Source organism: Chrysemys picta, chromosome 9 (assembly GCF_011386835.1).
Source record: "Chrysemys picta bellii isolate R12L10 chromosome 9, ASM1138683v2, whole genome shotgun sequence".
NCBI classification, from domain to species: Eukaryota; Metazoa; Chordata; order Testudines; family Emydidae; genus Chrysemys; species Chrysemys picta.
Genome location: NC_088799.1, coordinates 75,281,755 through 75,306,456, shown reverse-complemented (window position 1 = coordinate 75,306,456; position 24,702 = coordinate 75,281,755). Strand labels below are relative to the sequence as shown.

At 41.4% G+C, this 24,702-nt stretch overlaps 1 protein-coding gene across 1 annotated transcript in view; it reads right to left on the bottom strand.

Annotated features, from left to right (window-relative positions):
* Nucleotides 1-8,460: 8,460 nt before the first annotated feature.
* The window catches only part of LOC135973420 (protein POF1B-like), a 40,387-nt gene continuing 24,145 nt past the window's right edge, over nucleotides 8,461-24,702 (bottom strand). Inside the window, exons 4-14 of the mRNA XM_065556496.1 lie at nucleotides 20,920-21,050; nucleotides 19,928-19,955; nucleotides 18,735-18,809; nucleotides 17,913-18,005; nucleotides 16,801-16,914; nucleotides 15,611-15,763; nucleotides 15,296-15,406; nucleotides 13,809-13,937; nucleotides 13,131-13,207; nucleotides 11,245-11,359; nucleotides 8,461-8,601 (exon numbers count right to left, since the gene is read on the bottom strand). Of these exons, the coding sequence (XP_065412568.1) occupies nucleotides 11,251-11,359; nucleotides 13,131-13,207; nucleotides 13,809-13,937; nucleotides 15,296-15,406; nucleotides 15,611-15,763; nucleotides 16,801-16,914; nucleotides 17,913-18,005; nucleotides 18,735-18,809; nucleotides 19,928-19,955; nucleotides 20,920-21,050 (1,020 nt within the window). The 3' untranslated portion in view covers nucleotides 8,461-8,601; nucleotides 11,245-11,250. The remainder of the gene's footprint in view (nucleotides 8,602-11,244; nucleotides 11,360-13,130; nucleotides 13,208-13,808; nucleotides 13,938-15,295; nucleotides 15,407-15,610; nucleotides 15,764-16,800; nucleotides 16,915-17,912; nucleotides 18,006-18,734; nucleotides 18,810-19,927; nucleotides 19,956-20,919; nucleotides 21,051-24,702) is intronic.

Sequence of the window (24,702 nt, the reverse complement as noted above, 5' to 3'; positions counted from 1 at the left end):
ATCCTGCCAGACAACCGCTTTTGTACCATCACGAGCCTTATTCAAGGGCTCAGGGCCTTCCCAACTACCACGGTGAGGTCGTGCCTCACCCTGCTGGGTCACATGGCTTCCTGCACGTACGTAACCAGGCATGCCAGACTTCGGCTTCGCCCACTCCAGACCTGGGTGTCATCGATATACCGCCCACATCGGGACAGCCTGAACATGGTGGTCACGGTCCCGAACTCGGTCCTGACCTCCCTCACCTGGTGGCTAGATCACAATGTGGTTTGCGAGGGGATGCCATTTCACGCCCCACAACCCTCTCTGCACCTGGTCACAGACGCTTCATCTCTGGGTTGGGGCGCCCATCTCAACGAACACCATACCCAGGGCCTGTGGACTGCACCCCAGCTAGCCCTGCACATCAATGTTCGGGAACTGATGGCGGTGCGCCTGGCGTGCCAGGCATTTCTCAATCTCCTACGTGGCCGCTGTGTGTTAGTTCTCATCGACAACACCACGGCCATGTTTTACATCAACAAGCAAGGAGGAGCATGTTCGTCAATTCTATGCCAAGAGGCCATTCGCCTGTGGGACTTCTGCATCGCCCACTCAATCCATCTCACGGCATCGTTCCTCCCTGGAGTCCAGAACACTTTAGCGGACCGACTCAGCAGGTCCTTTCAGACGCACGAGTGGTCTATCCGTCCAGACATCATACATTCCGTCTTCCAGAAGTGGGGGTTTCCCCAGATAGACCTGTTTGCATCTCGAGACAACAGGAAGTGCCACGTGTTCTGCTCCCTGCAAGGTCGAGCTCCGGGCTCCCTCTCGGATGCGTTTCTCCTTCCCTGGAAAGACCACCTGTTTTATGCCTTCCCTCCGTTTCCTCTGGTCCACAAGGTACTGCTCAAATTGCGCAGAGACCAGGCACAGGTAATTCTGATCGCTCCAGCGTGGCCGAGACAACATTGGTACACCACACTGTTGGAACTCTCGGTTCAGACACCGATCCCGCTTCCATTATGTCCGGATCTCATCTCTCAGGACCACGGCCGGCTGCGTCACCCCGACCTGCAATCTCTTCACCTCACGGCGTGGCTGCTCCATGGTTCACCCAGGCAGAGCAACAATGCTCACTCTTGGTCCAACAGATTCTGTTGAGCAGTAGGAAGCCCTCAACACGAGCCACGTACTTGGCCAAGTGGAAGCGGTTCTCCTGTTGGTGCGAACAACGAGCCACGTCCCCGTTACAGGCACCTATTCCTCTCATATTGGAATATCTCCTCTCCCTAAAACAGCAGGGGTTGGTGATATCTTCAATTAGAGTTCACCTGGCCGCTATATCAGCCTTTCACCCAGGGGAACTCGCATCCTCGGTATTCTCTAACCCGATGGTCGTTAGATTCCTCAAGGGCTTAGACCGGATGTACCCACAACAACGTCAGCCCGTTCCGACGTGGGACCTCAACCTGGTTCTCTCCAAGCTCACAGGTCCTCCATTCGAGCCACTGGCCACCTGTTCACTTTTGTACCTATCCTGGAAGACAGCCTTCCTCGTAGCCATCACCTCAGCAAGGCGCGTTTCTGAACTCAGGGCGCTTACATCCGAGCCCCCTTACACAGTTTTCCATAAGGATAAAGTGCAGCTTCGTCCACATCCTGCCTTTCTCCCTAAGGTGGTTTCTCCATTTCATATCAACCAGGATATATTTCTCCCGGTCTTTCATCCTAAACCACATGCTACTCGCCAGGATCAACGTTTGCATTCTCTGGACGTACGCAGGGCCCTGGCTTTCTATATTGACCGCACAAGGCACTTTAGAAAGACGACGCAACTCTTCGTTGCAGTGGCCGACCGAATGAAAGGCTTACCGGTCTCCTCACAACGCCTATCCTCCTGGATTACATCTTGCATCCGGACTTGCTATGACCTGGCAGGTGTCTCAGCACCGCACCTCACCGCTCACTCCACGAGGGCCCAAGCTTCCTCGACTGCTTTCCTGGCGCAAGTTCCGATCCAGGACATTTGTAGAGCGGCGGTTTGGTCATCAGTCCACACGTTTACAGCTCACTATGCACTAGTGCAGCAGTCCAGGGACGATGCTGCATTCGGATCAGCGGTTTTGCACACAGCAATGTCTCACTCCGACCCCACCACCTAACTTGGGCTTGGGAGTCACCTAATTGGAATCGATATGAGCAAGCACTCGAAGAAGAAAAGACGGTTACTCACCGTTGTAACTGTTGTTCTTCGAGATGTGTTGCTCATATCCATTCCAAACCCGCCCCCCGTCCCCACTGTCGGAGTAGCCGGCAAGAAGGAACTGAGGGGGCGCCGGGTCGGCTGGGGTATATATTCAGCGCCATGAAGGCGCCACTCTAGGGGGCTCCACAGCCGACCCGCCGGTGTTGCTAGGGTAGAAAACTCTCCGACGATCGTGCACGCGGTGCGCGCACACCTAATTGGAATGGATATGAGCAACACATCTCGAAGAACAACAGTTACAACGGTGAGTAACCGTCTTTTTTTGTATCCATAGACCACTGACACCACTCATTTAGTAATCAGAAATGTTTGTCCAAATAAAAAAACTACATAATCTCATAGTATGTGTATTCTTGTTCTGGAGCAGACTAAAAAAGGACTTGATTAGTTGTCACCCTGCCTCTAATTATCTTGCATCTCAGTCATATCTCCTGTATCCTATTCCAAGCGAATTGCTTTCGGGTGTGTGTGTGTGCGCGTGCAATATTTAGCTATTGTATGGTGCTTTTCATCTGTAGAGCTTAAAGTGCTTTGCAAAGAAAGAAACTCTCTCTAATGTAACTGGAGCAAGGTCGTGCAGCAGGTCAGTGTCAGAACTGGAGATATTTGGCTCCACGCATTTAGAAGATTTGCAGACACGCTAGGTAGAGCTTGCAAGTTTCTTGAATCAGACTCTTTGGTCTGGTCTACACTATGAGTTTAGGTTGAATTTAACAGCGTTAAATCGAATTGACCCTGCACCCGTCCACACAACGAAGCCATTTACTTCAACATAAAGGGCTCTTAAAATCGATTTCTGTACTCCTCTCCGACGAGGGGAGTAGCGCTGAAATCAACATTGCTGGTTCGAATTAGGGTTAGTGTGGACAAAATTCAGTGGTATTGGCCTCCGGGAGCTATACCACAGTGGACAGCAATCTGAGCTCGGATGAACTGGCCAGGTAGATAGGAAAAGCCCCGCGAACTTTTGAATTGCATTTCCTGTTTGCCCGGTGTGGAGAGCACAGGTGACCACGCATAGCTCATCAGCACAGGTAACCATGCAGTCCGAGAACCGAAAAAGAGCACCAGCATGGACTGTACGGGAGGTACTGGATCTGATCGCTATATGGGGAGAGGATTCCGTGCTAGCAGAACTAGTTCCAAAAGACGAAATGCCAGAACATTTGAAAAAATCTCAAAGGGCGTGATGGAGAGAGGCCACAATAGGGACTCACTACAGTGCCGTGTGAAAGTTAAGGAGCTCAGACAAGCCTACCAGAAAACCAAAGAAGCAAACAGAAGGTCCGGGTCAGAGCCACAGACGTGCCTCTTCTATGCTGAGCTGCATGCAATTCTAGGGGGGGCCGCAACCACTACCCCACCCCTGAGCGGGGATTCCGAGGAGGGGGTACTCTCGGCCATGCCTGAGGATTCTGCGGACGGGGAAAATGAGGAGGAGGATGAGGACGAGCTTGCGGAGAGCACACAGCACTCCGTTCTCCGCAACAGCCAGAATCTTTTTCTCAACCTGACTGAAGTACCATCCCAAACCTCCCAAGGCGGTATCCCAGACAGACCATGAACCCATGGAAGGGACCTCTGGTGAGTGTATCTTTGTAAATATAAAACATGGTTTAAAAGCAAGCGTTTTTTAATGATTAATTTGCCCTGCGGACTTGGGATGCATTCGCGGCCAGTACAGCTACTGGAAAAGTCTGTTAACGTGTCTGTGGATGGAGCGGAAATCCTCCAGGGACATCTCCATGAAGCTCCTGGAGGTAGTCCAAAAGCCTTTGCAGAAGGTTTCTGGGCAGTGGAGCCTTATTCTGTCCTCCATGGTAGGACACTTGACCACGCCATGCTAGTAGCAAGTAATCTGGTATCATTGCATGACAAAGCCTGGCAGCATATGGTCCCGGTGTTTGCTGGCATTCAAGCAACATCTGTTCTTTATCTCGCTGTGTTATCCTCAGGAGAGTGATATTGTTCATGGTAACCTGGTTGAAATACGGGAATTTAATTAAGGGGACAGAGGTGGCCATTCCTACTGGGCTGTTTGCCTGTGTCTGAAAAGAAATCCTTCCCTGCAGTTAGCCAAGCGGGGGGGAGGGTGAGTCATTGGCGCTGAGCTTTTCGCGTTTGGCTAGTAGGGGTGTGGGGAGGAGTAAAGCGATCATCCCAGAGAATTGGATTGGGGGGAGGAGGGGTTAGTTTGGTTTCTGCTGCTGCATGTTAACAGGAAAACCACAGCACTCAACGGGCTTTGCTTGGTATGTGGGAAAGGAAGGCGCTGCTTTTATGAAGGTTGCAGAGGCCGAAAGACAATGGCTTACCATGGCCGCATGCAAGCCGAATTCTGTTGCCCGGACCTGCGTCTGTGATCTCTAACACCAAAGCTGCAGGCACTCAAGATGCAAAATGTGACCTTGTACCGAAATCACATGTGCTATGTAATGTGAATAGTGTTGTTCACCGTGAACGAGTATAAGCATTGTTCTGTAAAATGTATCTTTTTAAATACTTCTCTCCCTTTTTTCCCTCCCTCTCTCAGCTGCAAATTTTTCAAGCCTCCCTCCTCTGTCCCGAAGGCTATCTCAGATAAGGCAGCGAAAAAAACGGACATGAGATGAAATGTTCTTGGAAATCATGCAATCGACCCGCGATGAAAGAGCTCATCCGAATGAGTGGAAGGACAAGGTCTCAAAGTACAGGAAAGATGCCAGGAGGGACCAACGTGAGGACAGGAGGGACGTTCGAGATGAGAGGTGGTGGGATGCAACGCTGGGGCTGCTGCGTGAGGAAACGGACAAACTCTGGTGTCTGGTGGAGCTTCAGGAATGGCAGCAGGATCGCAGAGTGCCGCTGCAGCCCCTGTATAACCGCCCTCCCCAAGTTCCATAGCCTCCTCACCCAGACGTGTAAGAACGCGGTGGGGGAGGCTCCATGCACCCTGCCACTCCACCCCAGTGGACAGCCCAAGCAAAAGGCTGTCATTATTTTGAACTTTTTTAGTGGCCTTTTCCTTCCCTCCTATCCTCCTCTCAAACCCCACCCAGGCTACCTTGTCAGTTCTCTCCCTATGTTTATAATCAATTAATAAAAAATACATGATTTTTAAACGATAGTGTCTTTCTTTCCTTTGAAAGCAAGCTGTGATCGAAGGGGGGAGGGTGGGTTACTTACAGGGAATGAGTCAATCAATGGGGCGGGTTCTCATCAAGGAGAAATAAACAGAACTTTCACACCGTAGCCTGGCCTGTCATGAAACTGGTTTTCAAAGCTTCTCTGATGCGCCGCGCTTCATGGTGTGCTCTTCTAATCGCCCTGGTGTCTGGCTGCATGTAATCAGTGGCCAGGCGATTTGCCTCAACGTCCCACCCCGCCATAAAGGTCTCCCCCTTACTCTCACAGAGATTGTGGAACACACAGCAAGCAGCAATAACAATGGGAATATTGGTTTGGCTGAGGTCTGAGCGAGTCAGTAACGTGCGCCAGCGACCCTTTAAACGTCCAAAGGCACATTCTACCACCATTCTGTACTTGCTCAGCCTGAAGTTGAACAGTTCCTGACTCCTGTCCAGGCTGCCTGTGTATGGCTTCATGAGCCATGGCATTAAGGGGTAGGCTGGGTCCCCAAGGATAACTATTGGCATTTCAACATCCTCAATGGTTATTTTCTGGTCTGGGAAGTAAATCCCTTGGTGCAGCCGTTTAAACAGATTAGCGTCATGAACCCTTCCCGGCCATCCCACGCTGATTTTGGTGAAACATCCCTTGTGATCCACCATTGCTTGCAGCACCATTGAAAAGTACCCCTTGCCGTTTATGTACTGGCTGCCCTGGTGCTCCGGTGCCAAGATAGGGATATGGGTTCCATCTATCACCCCACTACAGTTAGGGAATCCCATTGCAGCAAAGCCATCTACTATGACATGCAAATTTCCCAGAATCACTATCTATATATATATACACACACACAGTGCTCTCTCATCATAGACATAGATCTGTGTGTGTATATAATATCTGTAGATGCAACTACATACCTATATAGACATAGCAATCTTTTCTATCTAGAGATACACTGTGGATGTCTACAGTGCTAGATGTAGATAGAGATGTAGATAGAGATCTCTGGCTGTAGTTGGCTATCTAGGGCTTCAGCAAACAACCCATTGGGTTCAGAAGGGCAGAAACAAGCTCTAAATAGGAAAGTTGCTTTAAAATGAAGGAAATATTTGAGTTCTAGCAAATTAAAGCTTCAGTGAGTCTGTAGTTGCGATACCATAGGTAATGTCAATGGGCAGTTTGCCTGAGTAAGGATGAATGGATTAGTCCCTACTGAATGGTCAAGTTTTGAAGTTGCCTTCAATGTTTTTGAGAAATTTTTGCCCCACCTGACAGTCTTTAGTTGTATTTTGTGACTTTGGGGTGGAGAGGGGAGAGTAACTGTTTGATATTCTCAAAATTAAAAATATTGATAATTTCTTTGTGCTTACGCTGGTGGTGCAAAGGGCCATAAACCAGCAGCAGATTATAAAGTAAGCATAGCTTTATGCCTGGCTCTCTCCCCTGAGTGTCCTTCACCATACTCTGCCTCCTCCCCTTAGATTCTGCATGGAGGATTTGGGGTCTAGTAACAGTGTTAAATAAAAATGTAGCATGAAGTAGCCTAGGCGATTAGAGCAAGAATTAAACAATAGGTATTAGATGTTTTCTAAAGCAGATGGGCGCATGGCTGTAAGGTTTTGTTAACAGGAAATTAAACTTGCACACGATATTTTATTAATAGACAAAGAATGTTTATTTCCCAGCTATTATCACCCATAGGTCACAAGTACTCTCACCAACATATATATTGACCATCTGTATGGATATAAAATGGACTCCAAAGCTAGCACCTATTTAAGTATTGTAGATCCCTTAATTCCTCTTCTCCCAGTATCTTCTTTTTTTATATATCTATATTTTCAAACCTTACCCCCTTGCTTCAAATTACTTCTTTTTTCTATTTTATCTCTTACACCAAAATCATTGGGACACATTCTGTGGTCCTGAATCAAGTGGGAATTTTGCTCCATTAACAACAGAATATAGCCCAAGCACTATTTTCATTCTACTTTTCCCAATATAAAAAAAAAATGTATACACCACATTCTTGAAATTTTGATTTACAAGTAAATTTCAAGAATCTTAAACTATGCCTGGTACAAATAGTCACAGCTGTTTTTCAGTTTATAAAGGTTCAGTCAAAAACTTATTCATATGATCTTTAATGCACTTTTTAAAACTTAGTTACCTTAAATTTAAAAGTTTACAAGATTATTTTGCCAAATTAGAGATGTTGTTTTTCATAAAATATATCTGCAAAATTGGTACTCATCACTTATGGCCCAGCACTGAGGAGCTGGATGGAGGGAGTTTATCTTGGATGGAGTTGCTCCCAAGTTAAAGCATTTTGGTTAGTTTATGTAGAGAAATTTTCAGAGAGGTAACTTTTACTTCTAGAATTTCTCATGCCATTTTGAGATCACAATTTTTATGTGTGCTTTTTTTATGTATTGATTACATTTCCATTAGTTCTAGATACACCTCTTGGCTGCACTTAGCATTTGATCTCAGTATGGACAGATGATAAGAGATAAGTGCAGGATTGGAACCAATCTAAGATCCGTGAAGTAATAAAGTAACACTTTAAAATAGTGGTACCAGTTTCTACTGCTAGAAAATCTTGTAAACACTTAAGTGTATCAAAATCATGAGTGCCGCCCTTGCAAGAAATGCTGACGTGCTTACCACAGACATACATGTCAAACTTTACCGTCATTTGTAATCGATGTAATTTTGTCCCTACCGTTCACAACTGTTATGACAATTATTCTTCAACATGCAAACTAAATATAGGTGGGGTTTTTGGTCCTCTCCTTAGTAATGCAGCAAGTAAGACAAAGGAATGGAAAATACCCCTTTACTCAACGTGGTCTGGAATGACTGAACATCATAAATGGTATGTTGCTTTTCATCTCCATAGAGAATGTAGTGTCTGGGATTTAACTGCATGTAATGCTAGTATTGTGTGTGTTACGACACAGTGGTTGAAATGGGCAGACTATGAAAAATGCATGTTCTTCATCAGATAGAAGTTAATTGCTTGCTTTGAGTAAGGCCAGCCATTGCTTTTCACAATCCATTATTTCCCACTGTGTGTCTTTAACACATACACATTAGACAGGGGTTCAGGGAAAGGCCTGGTTCTAAATATTAAACTGAACCTTTTAATGATGAAAAACAGCAGCAGGTAAAAGCAATGATACAGTCATTTGGTATGAGCGCCTTTGAACAGATCCAGTGGCGGTCCCAGCTGCTCATTCCTAAAAGAAATAAGCAGTTAATTGAATGGAAGTTATTCCTGTCACAAAACAAACATCACATTAGATTTCACATATGTAAAAATTTTGCTGTACATGTACAAGTGTTTACAAATAAGTCTATGCAAGGAACATGGTGTTTTTATATAAATAGGTATCTGACTTTCCAGGGGACTCAGATACCAAAGTGAATAGCCTTAGTTCCCATTCAATGCCTAACTTTAAGCATCCAGGTTTAAATATTCTGGTACTCATGGTAGCATGCTACTCAACTGCTATTTATTTTTAAAAACTGCAGTAATGAGCACATAGGTGCTTTTGAAAATTTTACCTATACCCACCACCACATTTCAATGACAAAAACTTGCTTAAATACTGATAATTTTTTGTGGTAACTGAAATACACTGCCTCATCTGTTGTTACAGTAGCATTTGTAATGTTACAGGTGACGTTGAAAATAAAACACTACTAGTATAAACCTACATTGTCGTAGGTTTGTAACTTAAGTAAAGTAATTTCTTTTCAACTGAAACCTGCTACAGTAGAACCTCAGTGTTATGAACACCTTGGGAAGGGAGGTTGTTCGTATCTCTGAACAAAATGTTATGGATATTCTCTCAAAAGTTTACAATTGAACATTGGCTTAATACAGCTTTAAAACTTAACCACGCAGAAGAAAAATGCTCCTTTCCCTTTTAAAAAAAATTTTTTTAAAGTAGTTTACATTTAACAGTACTGTATTTATTGGTCTCTGCTGCTGCTTGATTGCATACTTCCGGTGAGGCATGTGGTTGACTGGTCAGTTCGTAACTCTGAGATTCTACTGTATAAAGATCTTGGGTGAAAACCTGATGCCGTTGACTTAAGGGGTGAAATCCTGCTCCCATTAAAGTGTGGGAGGGATTTTTCATTTAGGGAGCTGTTCTGGTGTTTGCAGGAGATAAAAACTCAAAATTTCTCTCAGCTTATAGTACTCGCTCTTTCTCTCCTGTAGTGAAATAAACAAACATGTTTAACTTTCAAACAGGCTCCAACTCCCCCTTGTGACTTCTTTAAATGTACATCTTTGCGTACCCAGGCCTGAACATGCCCTGTTACATCTGGATTTCCTTTAGGCTTGATGATGATTGAATAAGTACAAAAAACCTAGTCTTCCATTATTACTTTCCCTTTTTAGAACTACTCCCCATTTTCTTCCCTCATTCAAATTTGCTTTTATGTCCAGCCACCATCTCAAACTCCGTCTCTACAAAATTAATTTGTTAATTTTTCCCTCTAATCCCACTTCCTGCTTTCATCTTCACTGGCAACTCCTCTGGTCTTTCTGTTTTTGCTGCTGCTTCCATGTTCAGTTACTAAAATTCCCTCTTGTTTAAACACCTGACTATACATTACCTTATGCAAAGTGAGAGATGATCAATCTCTACCTGTGTGGTCTCTCTGCAGGAGTGTTTTGGTGAGAAGGGTTAGAAACACTTTCACCCTGCCCACCTCAAACATCGGACTCTTATCTTTCATTTCAAATTCCAGCTTCCTGCCCTTATCGATTTAAAAAAAAAAAAAATTCTACACCTCTACCACCACCTTTCCCCTCTCAATCCTCTCTTACATCTCCTTGTACTCAGAACTGAGTTTACTCCTATGGTGTCCCCTACAGCAGGAACAGCCTCCCAGTTCTCCCCTATCATGCTCTCCACTCTCTCTTTAAAACCCACTAATCTTTCCTACCTGTCATGTGTTTGTTTCTTCAGTGAAAGGAATTGGTTTATCTGTGTGAAGTGCCAGCTAAGTTTATGGTGCTGGGTGTATATTTATTATTTATATTCAGGGTTAAAGTACTGCTCCCCAGGAATCTTTGTCTGCAAACTACTTGTATCCAAAAGCAAGCCCTATGCACTGCTCCACCTATTGTAAAAGGGCCCTACAACCAATGCTGATTCCAACTGGTGGAGGACTCCTCAGGCACTGTGTAAGGCTGGCTGCAGAGGATCCCCTCAGAAGCCCTGGAGATTATATGTAGTGGGAGGGGTGGGGGCTTTAGTTTACAGCAAGCAGAAATTCCAGGCAATGCTGTGGGGCAACCCTGAAGCTGCTTGTAACTGTCTCAGTTATACCAGACTCCAGGTGCCAAAGGAGCAGCCCAGACTTCAGAGGGCATAAAGGTGGTTTGAAGCCACCAGAGTCTCTGGGCTTTGAGTTTTGTACAAGAGCCTCTTATTCACCCACCCTACTAGTTTATTGAGGGTGTGGTACATCCTATTAGAGATAACAGAAAATAGGGCACATTTTCAGTACTTCTTATGGTGTAATATCAATAAAAACTGTAACCCTTTCAAAAGCTAAAAGTAGGGTTGTAAGATGAGGTACAAGTAAAGTAAAGGCTGTTTCTATTTATTATTCTTCACTAACATGCATAGACCATTTTTAGAAATGTCACTGTACTTGTCTATTATGAAACATTCTCTAGGCTGTTCTTACTGACTCATTGCTCATTTTGCTACTTTATTTACTGAAATAGAAAAGAAGCCTCCAAAATAGGTTTTGTTGAAATAATGCTTTTTACAGGCCCATTTTTGGCTTCTTTAGAGTACTGAACCTGCACATTGACAACAAGAAATGGTATATAACTAACATGGATAGCTTACATGTTTCTACATTGCTTCAGTCTTCTCAATTACAATAGTCTCTGTTTGTCTAACTGGTGATGAAACCATGTAGTCATCAGACAGGAGACCAAGGATTGGATATTGGTTCATGTACCTGTATAAAAAGTTGTGCAAAACTGTAAGTGGAATATTGTACGTCTCTGTTAAGCTTTCTAAACACCTATATCCAAAGCAGTATCTTGCCTTGGAGGACCAAATTCTACCTTTCCCCCACAATACTCATTTCTAGATTAGTTATCGCACCCAGATTTGTTTAAAAAGAGTTAAGTAAATATTTAAAACATAGTTTTTAAAAGGCTTTAGTTAACTGGTTACCAACCAAAATTTTCTTTCTCCTCAAAGGCATCCACTTTAGAAGTGTTTCCACACATATTACCTTTTTTTTTTTAAAGCCAAACACTCATTACTAATTACAAACTATATGCCATGATTATGTCCAACACCCATTAATTAGCATTAAGGGATGCTCAAAGACACAAGCATACAGTAGCAGAGGCCAAAAAAAAAAAAATGGCAACAGTACAGACTTTTTAACTGTTTACTGTTCTTTTGGCATGTGTGTTCCTAGCCTTGGCAAAACAGCTGCAGCTTTGGCTGGATCCTGCATGATGCATCATCATAGCTCTCATAGTGTTGCTTAACTTTCAGATCAGTTTGCCAGGAGGTGTTTTATCTGAATCCACTCTGTTACCTTCCTGCTTGTTTCCTTAGAACATGCTATTAACTAAACCAATGCATGCTTAGAGTAAACATTCCCATAACCCAATATAGCCATACAGTATTCATAAATTAATACAGATCAGTCTCCAGACTTCACACCCCATACACAAACAGGGTATACTTTAATAAAAAAAAAAAAAAGCAGCGAGGCCTTTAAAGTTTATTGTTACGCAATTCAGAAGAGAGCCCAGTTCACTCAGGTCGACTTAAGATTGTAGTGTAGACATGTCCTATGTTACAGCACTTACAGCCACCACAGTAATTACCGCAGTGGCTGATGTCCACATTACCCTCCTTCTGTCAGTGGTGTGCATCCACATCAGGAATGCTTCCACTGACTGAAGAGGGGCAGTGCCTGAGGCTAAGAGGCAGGGATTTCAGCTCCATGCAACTCCCTGCCAGGAGCAGGGGGGAGGGCAGCCTCCCGGGGCTATTTGTCTCTGGCAGGGAGATCCGCACACGGACTCCTGTCAGTTGCTGTGCTCCCCGGGAGCAGCCTTCTGGTGAATTTCACAGAGCCCTGAAAATTGACAAGACAGCCAACATCCTAACTACACCAGCATAAGTCCTACACCTCTCGTGGAGGTGAAATGGGGCCCTTGCAGCTTATGTCAGTGTTTACACTTCAGCCTTGCTCCCACCAATGCCTTATGTCAAGCTCTGAAGAGCAAAATAGTATAGTAGTACATATTTTTTATCCCTAAAGCAAGCAAATCTAAATCAGCATTCACATAAGGATGGAGGTTGCCATATTTATTCTGATATTTTCTGGCCATAAATACACATTTTGAATAAGAAGTGCAATAGGATAGAACACTGGCATTTCTCAGACATATACAACCTTCTAAGGTTTAGTTTATCAAGTGAGATTCAGAGGAAGGAACACACTCATTTATCTTCACATCCTCCAAACACTTCATTAATATGGTCAGTGGGACTATATAAAGCAGAAAAATGTCTGGAGAGGATGTGGAGTTTTTTCTAAGCACTGTTATTAAATAAACATTTTAAAAGAGAATCTTGTAACCTGACATTTGCAGGCAACTGCTTCTGTGAAAACCAGTATAATTACTGAAAATTAAATGAAATTTAAATGAAATAAAAATTAAAAAACATTTTAAAAAAGAATTGTATTGCTACATTACTTTTTTGTGATGATAGACTTTGTTACACCTGTGGATTGATTGCATGATAATCTTTCTTGCTTCAACCTAAAGAGTTCCTAGGGAAAACAAAAATAAAAATGGTAATTCTGAACTCTTCACTAAATGTTAACTCTAAAGTCACAAGAAAATACTTAAGGTTAAACACCTTTTAACCTTAAAGTTAAACATAATGGAATAAAGTTTTATTCCAATAGACTGGGTCACAGAAAGACCTACAGGCTCTACCTAACAGTCAACGTTATTACTAGGGGTTGGGCAAAAACTTACTCCTGTTTCAGGAGACACAAAGGTTGAACAGGTGGCAGAATTCCCCTCTCTATGAAGCATGCTCATAGAGTCCACTGGCATCCACTTAGCATGGAGGAAAGGAAGGGGCAGCTGTTGATAAGTATTAAAGATTCTTACAGAGGAATTTTATAGTTATAGATGGAAGAAATGTCCTGCAAACCAAAGTGTAGTTTACATGTAGCAGAGCAATTAAAGGAAACAGCACCACTGATCTCTTATCTTGGCAGATCTTCTCTATCCCACCCGCTCTCTCTCCCACCTTAAATTCTAATGATTTACACAGTTAACATTTGAATGTTCTTATGGTCCGCAACAGGGTAAGAGTTATAATAGACCTTATAAAACTGCAGCATAAATGAACACTCTTACCTCTTGCTGCTGTTTAATAAAAGTCTCCTTCTCTTCTAACATTGAAGTAAGTTCATGCAGCCTCATCTGGAAGTCACTGTTACTTCCATCTCTTCTTGAAATATCTTGCTGGAACTGGTTTAGCTGGGACTTTAAAATAAATAGTTATACACATGCTAAGGAATCTAAGGAAAAGAATAGCTCTGAAGTCTACATATCTTAAATAAAGCTGACCCACAATGAACAAACAATGGAGTTGTGCCCCCTTGGTTTTTTTTTTTTTTTTTTTTTTGCTGCTTTATGTTTCAGAAAGATATGAATTTTAATTTATTTATTTTGATGGGGAGGGTAGGGGGGAGAAAAGAAAAGGAGGAAGTTCAAGTTTTTCTATGTTGTTTTTTCTGAAAGGTGCTACAGGCAACCGGAGAACCGGTAGAATGCGGATAATTAAACTAGATTGATAGGAGAAGCCGATTTTATTCATATGTTTAAAACTTTTCGGTTTGTTTTTAGTTAACACCTTTTTCTCTCACACACCTGTACAGGAGAAAAGATGGCTTAGTTAAAAGTTAGATCCCCAACAGCGTCTTCTGTCAAAACTGTGGAACACTAAACTTGTTTAAAAGTTTTAAATAAAGTTTTATATCTGCTATTGGTACACTACCTTGGAGTACTCTAACAGAAATAAAAGGGAAAAAAGATTTGTATTTCCAGTTTGTCCACTTGGTACATTTGTCAGCTCTGTAGATGTCATCCCCTTATGTTTGTGTGGATTCTCACACAGCAAGAAACTACACTAAAATAACCAGATGAATATTAAAAAAAATGTTCAGGGAGATTCAAGAATAGGTCAACTTCAATTAAATGATTTTAGCTCCTTTTTGGTGCAATGGAGTGGTTCCGAGTTAACACTATTACTTTAGTAGTAGTTCATTGGTGCTTTTATTTTGTTTGGTATCAGTAGGTTTATGAAACTCAGCATACTCTGGTAAATTCTTTTGGTTATCAATTACAGCACAAGTTAGAATGATCTCTAGGCAGGCCAAATATAAATACAGTACCCTTGGTGTGACAGAGGTTTTATAGGTACAATTTAAATCAGGATCTGTCTTATTTTATGAAAGCTGCCTTTCTGGTTAGTTTTTGCATCCCCCCAAGATACGTGAACCTTTTGTTTATGCTCAACTCACAAGTCTCTAATGTGTAGTAAAACTGCCAACCCACTTTGGAGTCAGAAAAGAGTCTGTAAAATCTGCTTCTGGAGAGAACTTTTAGTTATAAACCAAACACAACGTGAACAATAAGGCCAGGATTTCAATGGGTCCAAAACGGAAACCACTATCTCTAATTTCAAACCACAAAATACCTGAAGTATGTATAGTTGGTTGGTATAAGCTTTTTCCATTTTGTAATTTTGAAAATGGAACCTGCCACTTTCCTATATCCATACTTTGCTCAGAAATCCATACATGATTATGAATGTATATGTTAGAAGATAACCAACATACCCTAAGATTGCGGATCTCTCTATCTTTATCCTCTCTCAGGTTGTTAATCATCTCCACGTAACGACTAGAGAGCTCATCTGTGGTGGTTTGTATCACTGGATTAGAACAGGTCTATGCAAAACAAAATTATAGCACTCTTAATTATTATACAGTTTAATACAGTTATAAGGATATAAAGTATGTATCATCAGATGAGAAAACAAGTTTGCTCTGTATTAAAATTATCTTTACATGTCCACCTTCTAAAGAATTCTAAATCTACTGCAGCTGGATTTGAGTGAAAAAATATTGACAGGAAAATAAAAAACCCATTACCTGCATTCTCAGGTTCTGGATCTCTTGTTCCAAGGCACGCTTGCAGTATTCCAGTTCTTTTAACCGACAGTCCTTCTCTCCCTCAGCATACCGGAGAGAGATGATCTGTTCCTCCAATGAACGACATTTTGAAGCACTGTCTCTGAGTCCTTGCTATGAAAGCAGCACACAAAAAATTCTTAGATATGGTCAGTGAGGTAGTCTCAAGGATTGTCTGTGAGCAAAGCTCAGTTTTGGGTATACAGTTACTTATGGGGAGCCATTTTTTAACTTCTTGTCCTACATAACTTTATTCATAGCTGATTCATATCAGCTGGAGAGCCGGCTGTGGGGAGATGCTGCACATATTTAACTTTTGTTAAATCAATGGGAATTAAAGGCAGTCAGCACCTCCCTGCGCCAGGCCTTTAGTGTATAAACTGTATCCAGTGTTGGTGTAAGCATGTGTGGAAAGAGTTTGGCCTACCTCCTAGAATGCCCAACTTCACTCTAGAAGAAGCTATGAACCTTAGCACTGGATTTTTCAAGCGAGGAAGTTCGTCAAAATCACTAGTTTTGGACAAAATTCCCTCCCCCCAAAAGACTACCCAATGTTTATTTGATATAGTGGGCTAAATTCTTAATTGGCTTTCACAGGCGGACAACAACTTCAGTTGTACATGGAGCATTACTAAAAAAATTGTAAACAAATTACTAGCCGACTCAACGTATTGCTTCTGCTAGAATGGCTATGAATTATGATATTTTTGGCAATTACCATATCCTACACAGAACACATTTCCAGATCTCATTCACATGCAACTGACAGATACAAATTTTTTAAACACACACAAATACATTTTTAAAAATTAAAGTAGAAAAAATTATTTGGATCCATATTAAGGCTTCATATCATGGGCAGAGCAGCATATGGGGCTTTAGTATAAATGAGAATTGGACCCTTTATTTTCCTAGCCAGAATCCTATGTGTTAGATGCCTGAACATCTCCAGTAACAGTACTGTATAAAGTTGTTCAGAACAACACATTCACATGGTACAGAGAATGCTGATCTCTAACTTATCTCCTTTTTGTTGGAAGCTGTTATACCAAGAATAGATTTGTGAAAGTTGTTCATAGAGCTCAGTATTTATTCTAAGTGTGAATTCTTGGGGGATAGTAAATTTGTTCAAAATAAATATATGAATGTACCTGCTGTTGGCGATTATTCTCTCTCACAGATGCCAACAGTGTTTCATACTCCTTCACCTGAGATTCTTTAAAAGCCAGATCTTTCTCTAGTAACATCTTGTCAGTTTCCAATTTCTATGAGACAAAAGTACTTGTTATGAATAGATTCTATAATTTGTCAGTATAAATAAGAAAATGATCCCCTTATTTTTAAAAGAAATAGATAAATTATTTTAATTCATCAGCTCATCATAAAGTCAAACTAAATGAAACAAAACCCCCAAATAAGTACTTAATTCTAAATCTGTTTTGTTGGATACACTTTAAATACTATTCTTGATTTGTTTGCTCTGTTACAATACTGCACACTTAGCCCAAAGTGTCCATGGTTACATTATTTTCTATATAGATTCTCATCTCATGATAGTAGTGCATTAAACAACATGACTAACATATGTCACATTTGTTCTCTCATCCTTCCCCCAGGGGAAGAAGTGTGTGTGGTGGAGTGTTTTGGATTTTTTTAACATATGTTAGAGAAGGCAAGATCAAAGAAATGCACCTTTCACTTAGAGTGGAAGGTGGTGAGGTTTGCGATGGTCCTTTGTTCCTTTCGAAGTTCATTCCTTGGTCTTTGGCCAGCCCCTGGGAAAGCTCTGGCTCCTGTCTCGTTCTGTTCAACAGAATATTTTGGGTTCTGTTTTTTGTATTTTTGTTCTTTATAATTTTACATGTGATCAAGTTAAGCACCATCAAGTAAGGGTAGATATAAATCCTCCACAGTATATATAGGTTTATTATTTTGCTGTCCTGTCTTCCACATCATCCTGGTATCAGAGTATCCTTCATCAAAACAGGCAATTACCTATACAGCTAATTATTAAGGGAAAGTCATCATGCAAGAGTGGTAACTGCAGTGGAGTTTGCTGCTGGGACAAGATACTAGTCTAGTCTAAATTTTTCTTTATGTACTAAAGCTGATTCTTGCAAATACTTCAAACAATGTAATGTAACAAACTCAGATCTGTGTTATGCAGGAGGTCAGACTAGATGATCGTAATGGTCCCTTTTGGCCTTCAAATCAACCAACCAAAGAGATTAGGCAATGGAATCTAAATTTTGCAAAGACCTACCCCTAAGTCATCTTGTAGATGGCAAAGCTCCTCGCGCAAACTGCCAAAAGTGGAAAGTACAAGTCGCAGTGATTTATCGGATGTCACTCTCATCTAGAAAAAAGAAAAGGATTGGTTTCAGCTTCTTTGTGGGATGTAATCTTTGACAATAACTGAAAATAACAAAACAACGAGAATAGTAAAACTGATTGTCTTTAGTGTAACAGTATGGGATTTATTGCAAATCTGTTTAGAGACACGTGTTAGATAATTGCAAACTTAGAAATTACATTACTCTGCAGCTAACTAATTATAGAAACAGAATTGTAAGAGCTGCTGATGTCATTTGTACTTTGAAATCTGAATCCATGTCTACAAGGATGAGACTTTTTCATTCACTAAAAACAACACTATCTGTCAGTTACACAAAATTATTAACAATTTAATAAAATATCTATTAATCACTTCTTAATATAAAGTATGACCAAATAAGGAAAGGTGCAGACAAGGTACTCCAGATGCTCCTATTTAATCCGGCCTCATAAGGCAAGGAGACTTCCAATGAAACTGAAAGGCAAGAGATTTAAAACGGATAAGAGGAAATGTGAATAGTGTAAAAAAGATAATTAGTCTGTGGAAATGACTGCCACAAGACATCAAGGCCAAACCCCTAGGAGGATTCAAAAAAGGATTAGATGTTTATAGGAATAATATTCATAGTTACATTAGATAGAATAAAAATGTGTAAGACATCTGTGCTTCCAGGTGTAAGGCAAACACTAACTGCCTCAAATTAACTATGTTTTTTTGTAGATTTGCAAGTAATATTTTCCATTTGCATACCTGCAGGAGATAGCGAATTTGCTGCTTTGTCAACTCAGACAGTCCTTTAGGAATCAAACCTTCAATATCTTCTACCTAATAATGAAGATAGAAAAACAAACCAATTTGTTGGCTTCGACGTCTTAAATAAGAATTCTTCCTGTATATCACAATGTGATCTCTTTATTAAATTACTCTACTGCTTGGAAAACACGAGAAAGACAGAAAACTCTGAGAAATGGCATGCACACAGATCAAGTTATATCCAGAAAACTTCCAAAATTTATATCTTATATTGTATATAAAGCTAATTTAGACGGAGACACATTAGTTTGAAGCATATTTATTTTTTGCTGATGAATAAGCAAAAAGTGTGTCATTTTAAAATGTGTATTATTTTAGAAATAATAAACACTTCATTATTTTCCTATTCTGGAGAAATAAAAGTTACACTGAGTTGCAGCTACACTAGCGTGTGATGTGATCTGATCAAATCAAATCCTACATGTTAAGTATGGACAGACTTGCTCAGTAAGTCGATGGAGACTAGAATGACCGACATGCTATACATGATTTAGTAAGTGGCACTCTTTCCACCAAGTTAGTACTGAACAACAATTTCTGCCCGTGATCCACTTGGCCAAATTCCAACAGAATCACAGCAGTTAAAGATTGTAACTCACTAATCTGTCTGTCTGCATTTGTCAATCTAAATTCCCTTTAAGTTCTTTTGGAGACAATATTACACTTCACTTCCTGTGGAGAAAGACGGTGCAGTGTTGTGAAAAACAGCTGCAGCATTTGTGGGAGGATGAAAGTGATATATAATTAAGTAGTTACAGTGGGAAGCTTTTTAAGTGACACACATCTTATCCAGGTTTTTACCTATCTTGTCAGTTTTACAGGCAAATACGCAGGAAAAAAGTTTTAATGTTTGCCCCTCACAAGCAACTAAATAATGGTACAAATTATTTAAATGTACACATTTAAAAACATCATATTTAAAACCATATTGCTATAGATATATTTAGGAATCCTACTGTTTACTAGGAGTGCACAACTATCAAAGATTGTCCTCCTTACATTACAGATTGGGCTAGATCCTCAGCTGGGGTAAACTGGCATAATTTCATTGAGTTCAAAACTGAGAATCTGCCCCATTGTTATTACCAACAAATAGTGACCATTTGGATTGGATTGCTCCGAGTGCTTACTTGACGTGTAGATTCATTGTCCTGTGTCCTGTAAAAAACACACACAAAAATGACAGATTAACAGCAGGTCTCTTGCTGATTTGAAAGGAATGAAAAAAACCGCCCAATCATGAGAAGAAATATGGGGCAGGCTTTTGCTCTCCACCACATTTTTAATTTAGGGATCAGAACAAAGGAGGGTTATCGTCAGTCCAACTGGCCTCTTATTTTCCCAAGCAACATCGGAGAGGCATTACAATTGCTCTAAGCACTGTCAATGCCTTAACCAGTACCTGGATGAGTTAATTCCTCAGTATTATTAAATCTTATTATTTTCTACAGACTGGGCGAAATTCATTCCTGGAGAACCTTGACTGCTTGAACAGGAGGCAGATATGGCCCAATGAGTCCAAGAAAAGAAGTGGTGGGGAGGAGAAGAATGAGGAATTTTAGAAAAACTTGTAATTTGTTTTGAAGATAGCTGCAGCCTGAGAGGATTCCGTATCAAATTATTCTTTCAGAAGTGGTTTATAATACATATAGAAAGCAGCTTAATTTGCCTACAGATGCTGTGCGTTATGGAGCACATAACCTGTCTCTGAATCCAGAGCATGCCACTTAACATTGGCATCAGGGTAGTTTCCTTCTTTGCATCTTCAGGCGAGTACAATAATGTGACTGTGTCTTAAAGCAAAATGTCAGAGCATGCAGTATATTCACTGCAGTATGCACTATGTGCTGTCTAAATTATCTTGACAAGGGAGATACATAGTTGTTTAACTGTGTAAAGTGCCTTGACCATTAGTCAAACAGTTTGAAATACTCATTGCATTCAATAAAATAGCATGGCTTCTGACATCTTGAGACACTCAAGGAGTTAAGTTATTATGCACCACACTCTATGAACTTTAGCTGTCTGCAGAATGCAGCTCAAACAAACAGCACTGCTTTCTCTAACATAGTATACATTCCTGAGATTCCTAGAACACCACAAGGAGGGGGGTCTACAATACCTTCTTCCTATCTTTTCCACATGCTGCAGTAAACAGCTGTACAGGTCATTGCTCTTGCGGTTCACTTCAGCAAGTAGCTCGCCAAAATATCTGGAGTCCAGCTGCCCATTAGCTTCTTGAAGACTGTGTACCTGGAGGGGAAAACAATGTTATCAAGGTTAACAAAAAAGACTTTGCTTTTTTTAAGGTGACAACCAGGGGAGTGTAACCCAGAGACCCAGATAGAGAGCAGTTGGACTGGGGGTCCCACCCAAAGAAGAGTTGGGCCTGTCACTTGAAAGGGGTAAACTTGGGGGACTGAAAAAAGTGTCTCAGAAGAGGCAGCTTACCCAGGGACCATGACAGAGGGAGGAGGAAGTAATCTGCCCAATTTCCCCCTAGTTGGCAAATCAGGATCCATAAAGAAGCAGACAGCAGTGAGATTTCAACTTAGGCATGCAGCCCCTTTAAGGATCTTTACTAGCATACAACAGATCCTTTTACTTCTTAGCTATCTGGCTAACAGCGTATTGCCCAGCATTCTCCCCAAGGCACTTGCCACGGGCACTCTGAAAAGGCAGCACAGACACTCTGCTTCTGGGAAGATGGGCTTGAATAGCTGCGTAAAGCTGAAGTTGGCTTTAAGCAGCTGTTTCTAGAAGAAAGAATCCCCGCAAAATACAAGGCAGCCTCTAATCGTGGAATTTGGAAGACACTCGGGATGGAATTCACAAGGGGGATTCAGGCTGAGCGTTACAGCAAATAACTTTTAGGTGTGCTGCTGCCAAGTGGCATTCACAACCCCAAAGACAGGCACCTAGGCTCTGGAGACAGGTGTGTTTTGTGTTGGGCTTGATCCGATCACTAGGCTCTAAGGCTGCTCTGAGCATGTCTACCAGTTTTAGGATGACCAGATTTCACAATTTTATAGGGACAATCCTGATATTCTGGGCTTTGTCTTATATAGGCACCTATTACCGCCCATCTTGATTTTTCACACTTGCTGTCTGGTCACCCTAACCAGTTTGCACCCCCACAGGTGAAACCATCTGGGGAATGCATATGGTGAACCCTGCTTGGAGCTGCTCAGTGGTGTCAGGACCGAGGAAACCAAGCAGATGCCCAACAGCAGAAATGTAGGGGCCTAGCAGACTTCACCCATGGAAACTTAAGCACCTACAGGGATAGGTGACAGCTGCACGGGAATTTTGAGAATCTGAATTTTGGACTTAGATGCCTAAGTCCCCTGGGGCAATCCACCCTTCAGGACCTCAACACACTATGTAGCCACAGACAATTCAAGTTAAACAGCCCAGCGGAAGTAGGGGAGAGAAAAATGATTGGAAAAAAATCTTTTCAGCATTCATTAGGGACAGGGGAAACCACACCAAAAACACCCTCACTGAATGAATACAAAAAATGAAAACTGTTGATAACTTCCAGATTTTCTTAATGATTTTTGCTTCCACTGTATTGTGTATAGAAATGTCTTTCAAGTATCCATAGCTACACTAACTCAAATCATGCAATCTAACACACACATGGACATTCTGGAATATATGCTTTAAGGATTATAGGCTCTGGACTCTTCATCAAGCAAGTGAAATTGCAATTTAGATGGAGAATGACAGAACCAGAATCTCAAATAAGATCACTTATTCCATCACTGTGGTTTACAATACACTTGCAATCTGGAGAAAGAGGAAACTAGTGGTGCTAAAGTATCAAAGGAGTTGGAGAAGTAGAACAAAAGGAAGGATCCACCAGAGTAAGCTCTAAACAACAAACAAGTAAACAACAAAACAAGAACAAGAACGATATGCAACAGACTAGAACACTCTCTAAGGCCTGGTCTACACTGGAGGGGGGGAAAATCGATCTAAGATACGCAACTTCAGCTACGAGAATAGCGTAGCTGAAGTCAACGTATCTTAGACCGACTTCTAATCACTTCGCGTCCTCGCGGTGTGGGATCAACGGCCGCCGCTGCCCCGTCAACTCCGCTTCCGCCTCTCACCGTGGTGGAGTTTCGGAGTCGATGGCAGAGCGATCGGGGACTGATTTATCGTGTCTACACTAGATGCGATAAATCAATCCCCAATAGATCGATCAGTACCCGCCGATCCGGCAGGTAGCGTAGATGTACCCTAAGAGCGCAAAGGAACAAGAGTTCTGACTCAGGCCATGCGGCAGTAAGAAGGAATGGAGAGGTGTTGACCCGCACGGCCTATTATAACCTCAGCTGCGAGTACAAAGGAGACACACATGCAGCTCAATGGACACTGCTTAGAAAACATGGCAGGAATGCACACCCACGATTGGAATACTTCTAGGGACCCACCATTCGAAGAAGAACCTCCTTTTCTTTATTGCAGAATTTAGTATACATGACTACAGTCACCTAGACTGAGGCTGTTTTCCATAGACATCTTTCATTTATTCGGTGAAGCAATCAAATAGTCTTTTTGACTGCAGCAGCACTGCAAAAGCAGTCTTTATGGAATGCTGAGGTATCATTCAACTATGTCTTCCTAAGCAGAAATGGAATGTGTCTCAACCTCAGAGAGGCCAGTTTCTTTTTACATACACACAAATATTAACTTTAATGTGCTATGAAAAAACTTCTTCTCTAACTTTTCCAAAATTCTCCATAGGTTCCGATTTCACTCATTACAATTGGCATGCTCCTATTTAACTCTATATACGAAAGCACAGCACATTGAAAGGGAAATGGGAGGATCTGGAGGAGTAGGAGTGAAGGCACTAGTCGCTAGGGACAGGTAACGTCTCTCTAAACCTGTAGAGTAACAAGCAAGGGTTAACTTTCATTACTGTCCTAAAGAACTGTGTTTCATTTCCTGTATAATTCTACATGGAAAATATATGAGTCACCAGAGTAAACTTCTGCCTTTTAAGTTTGTCTCCCTCTCCTTGCTTTATCTGTTCCACGCATCTTTGTCATGTTCCCTGCTCTTACATAATTTATATTCTTTTTTCCTACTCACCTTGAAGTTGCCTGAGCCACTTATCTGTTCTTGTTGAAGTGCTTTTGCTGACTATGCTCAAAGATTATCATCAGATGATAAAACTATTATGTAATAGATCATTAAAACTAATTTTAATAAATACAAAAATATGTTAAAATCAGTTTAAACTGGACATTTAAAATGAAATCAGTGAAGGAGATCAAGAATGCAGGGAGTCACTCTGTCCTTACTTCCTTAAATTCAGCCCTGGAATTATAAGCATCTCAGAACAGAGAGCACTCTTACAGCTCAGAAGGTAATAAAATGTCTTGCCACACAACATGTGTCGGTCTACTTAAGAAGCCCCGGAAACCATTCAAACAAGGACTATTGCTCTTTTTTGTTTACAGTAAAATGAATTAGAATATACTGACCATGTGTGACTAAGACTGTGGTGCATTTTTAGGCTCTAAAAGTGAAATTCGAGTTAAAAATTGCTGAATGTTAGTTCTTCTTTCTTAAAACCAAGTAAGATCTCTATTGGATCACTACTAGAACTCATCTTGCCTTTTCCTTTTGTGGCTAGTTATCTCTTCTCGTTTCAGCTTTCTATTAACTAAAGCTCAAAAATCACACAAAGAAAATCTGAGAATTTAACACCTATGCTGCATCAATGAATTGATTATGTTGAATCAAGATGTATAATATTGCATTAGAATTCCCTGAGGCCTGCCAGCGACGATACAGAAGCAGGAAGCCTGCCAAATGATTAGTAGGGCCATTGGATGATCAAGGTGCTAAAGGAGCACTCAAGGAAGACAAGGCCGTTGTGGAGAAG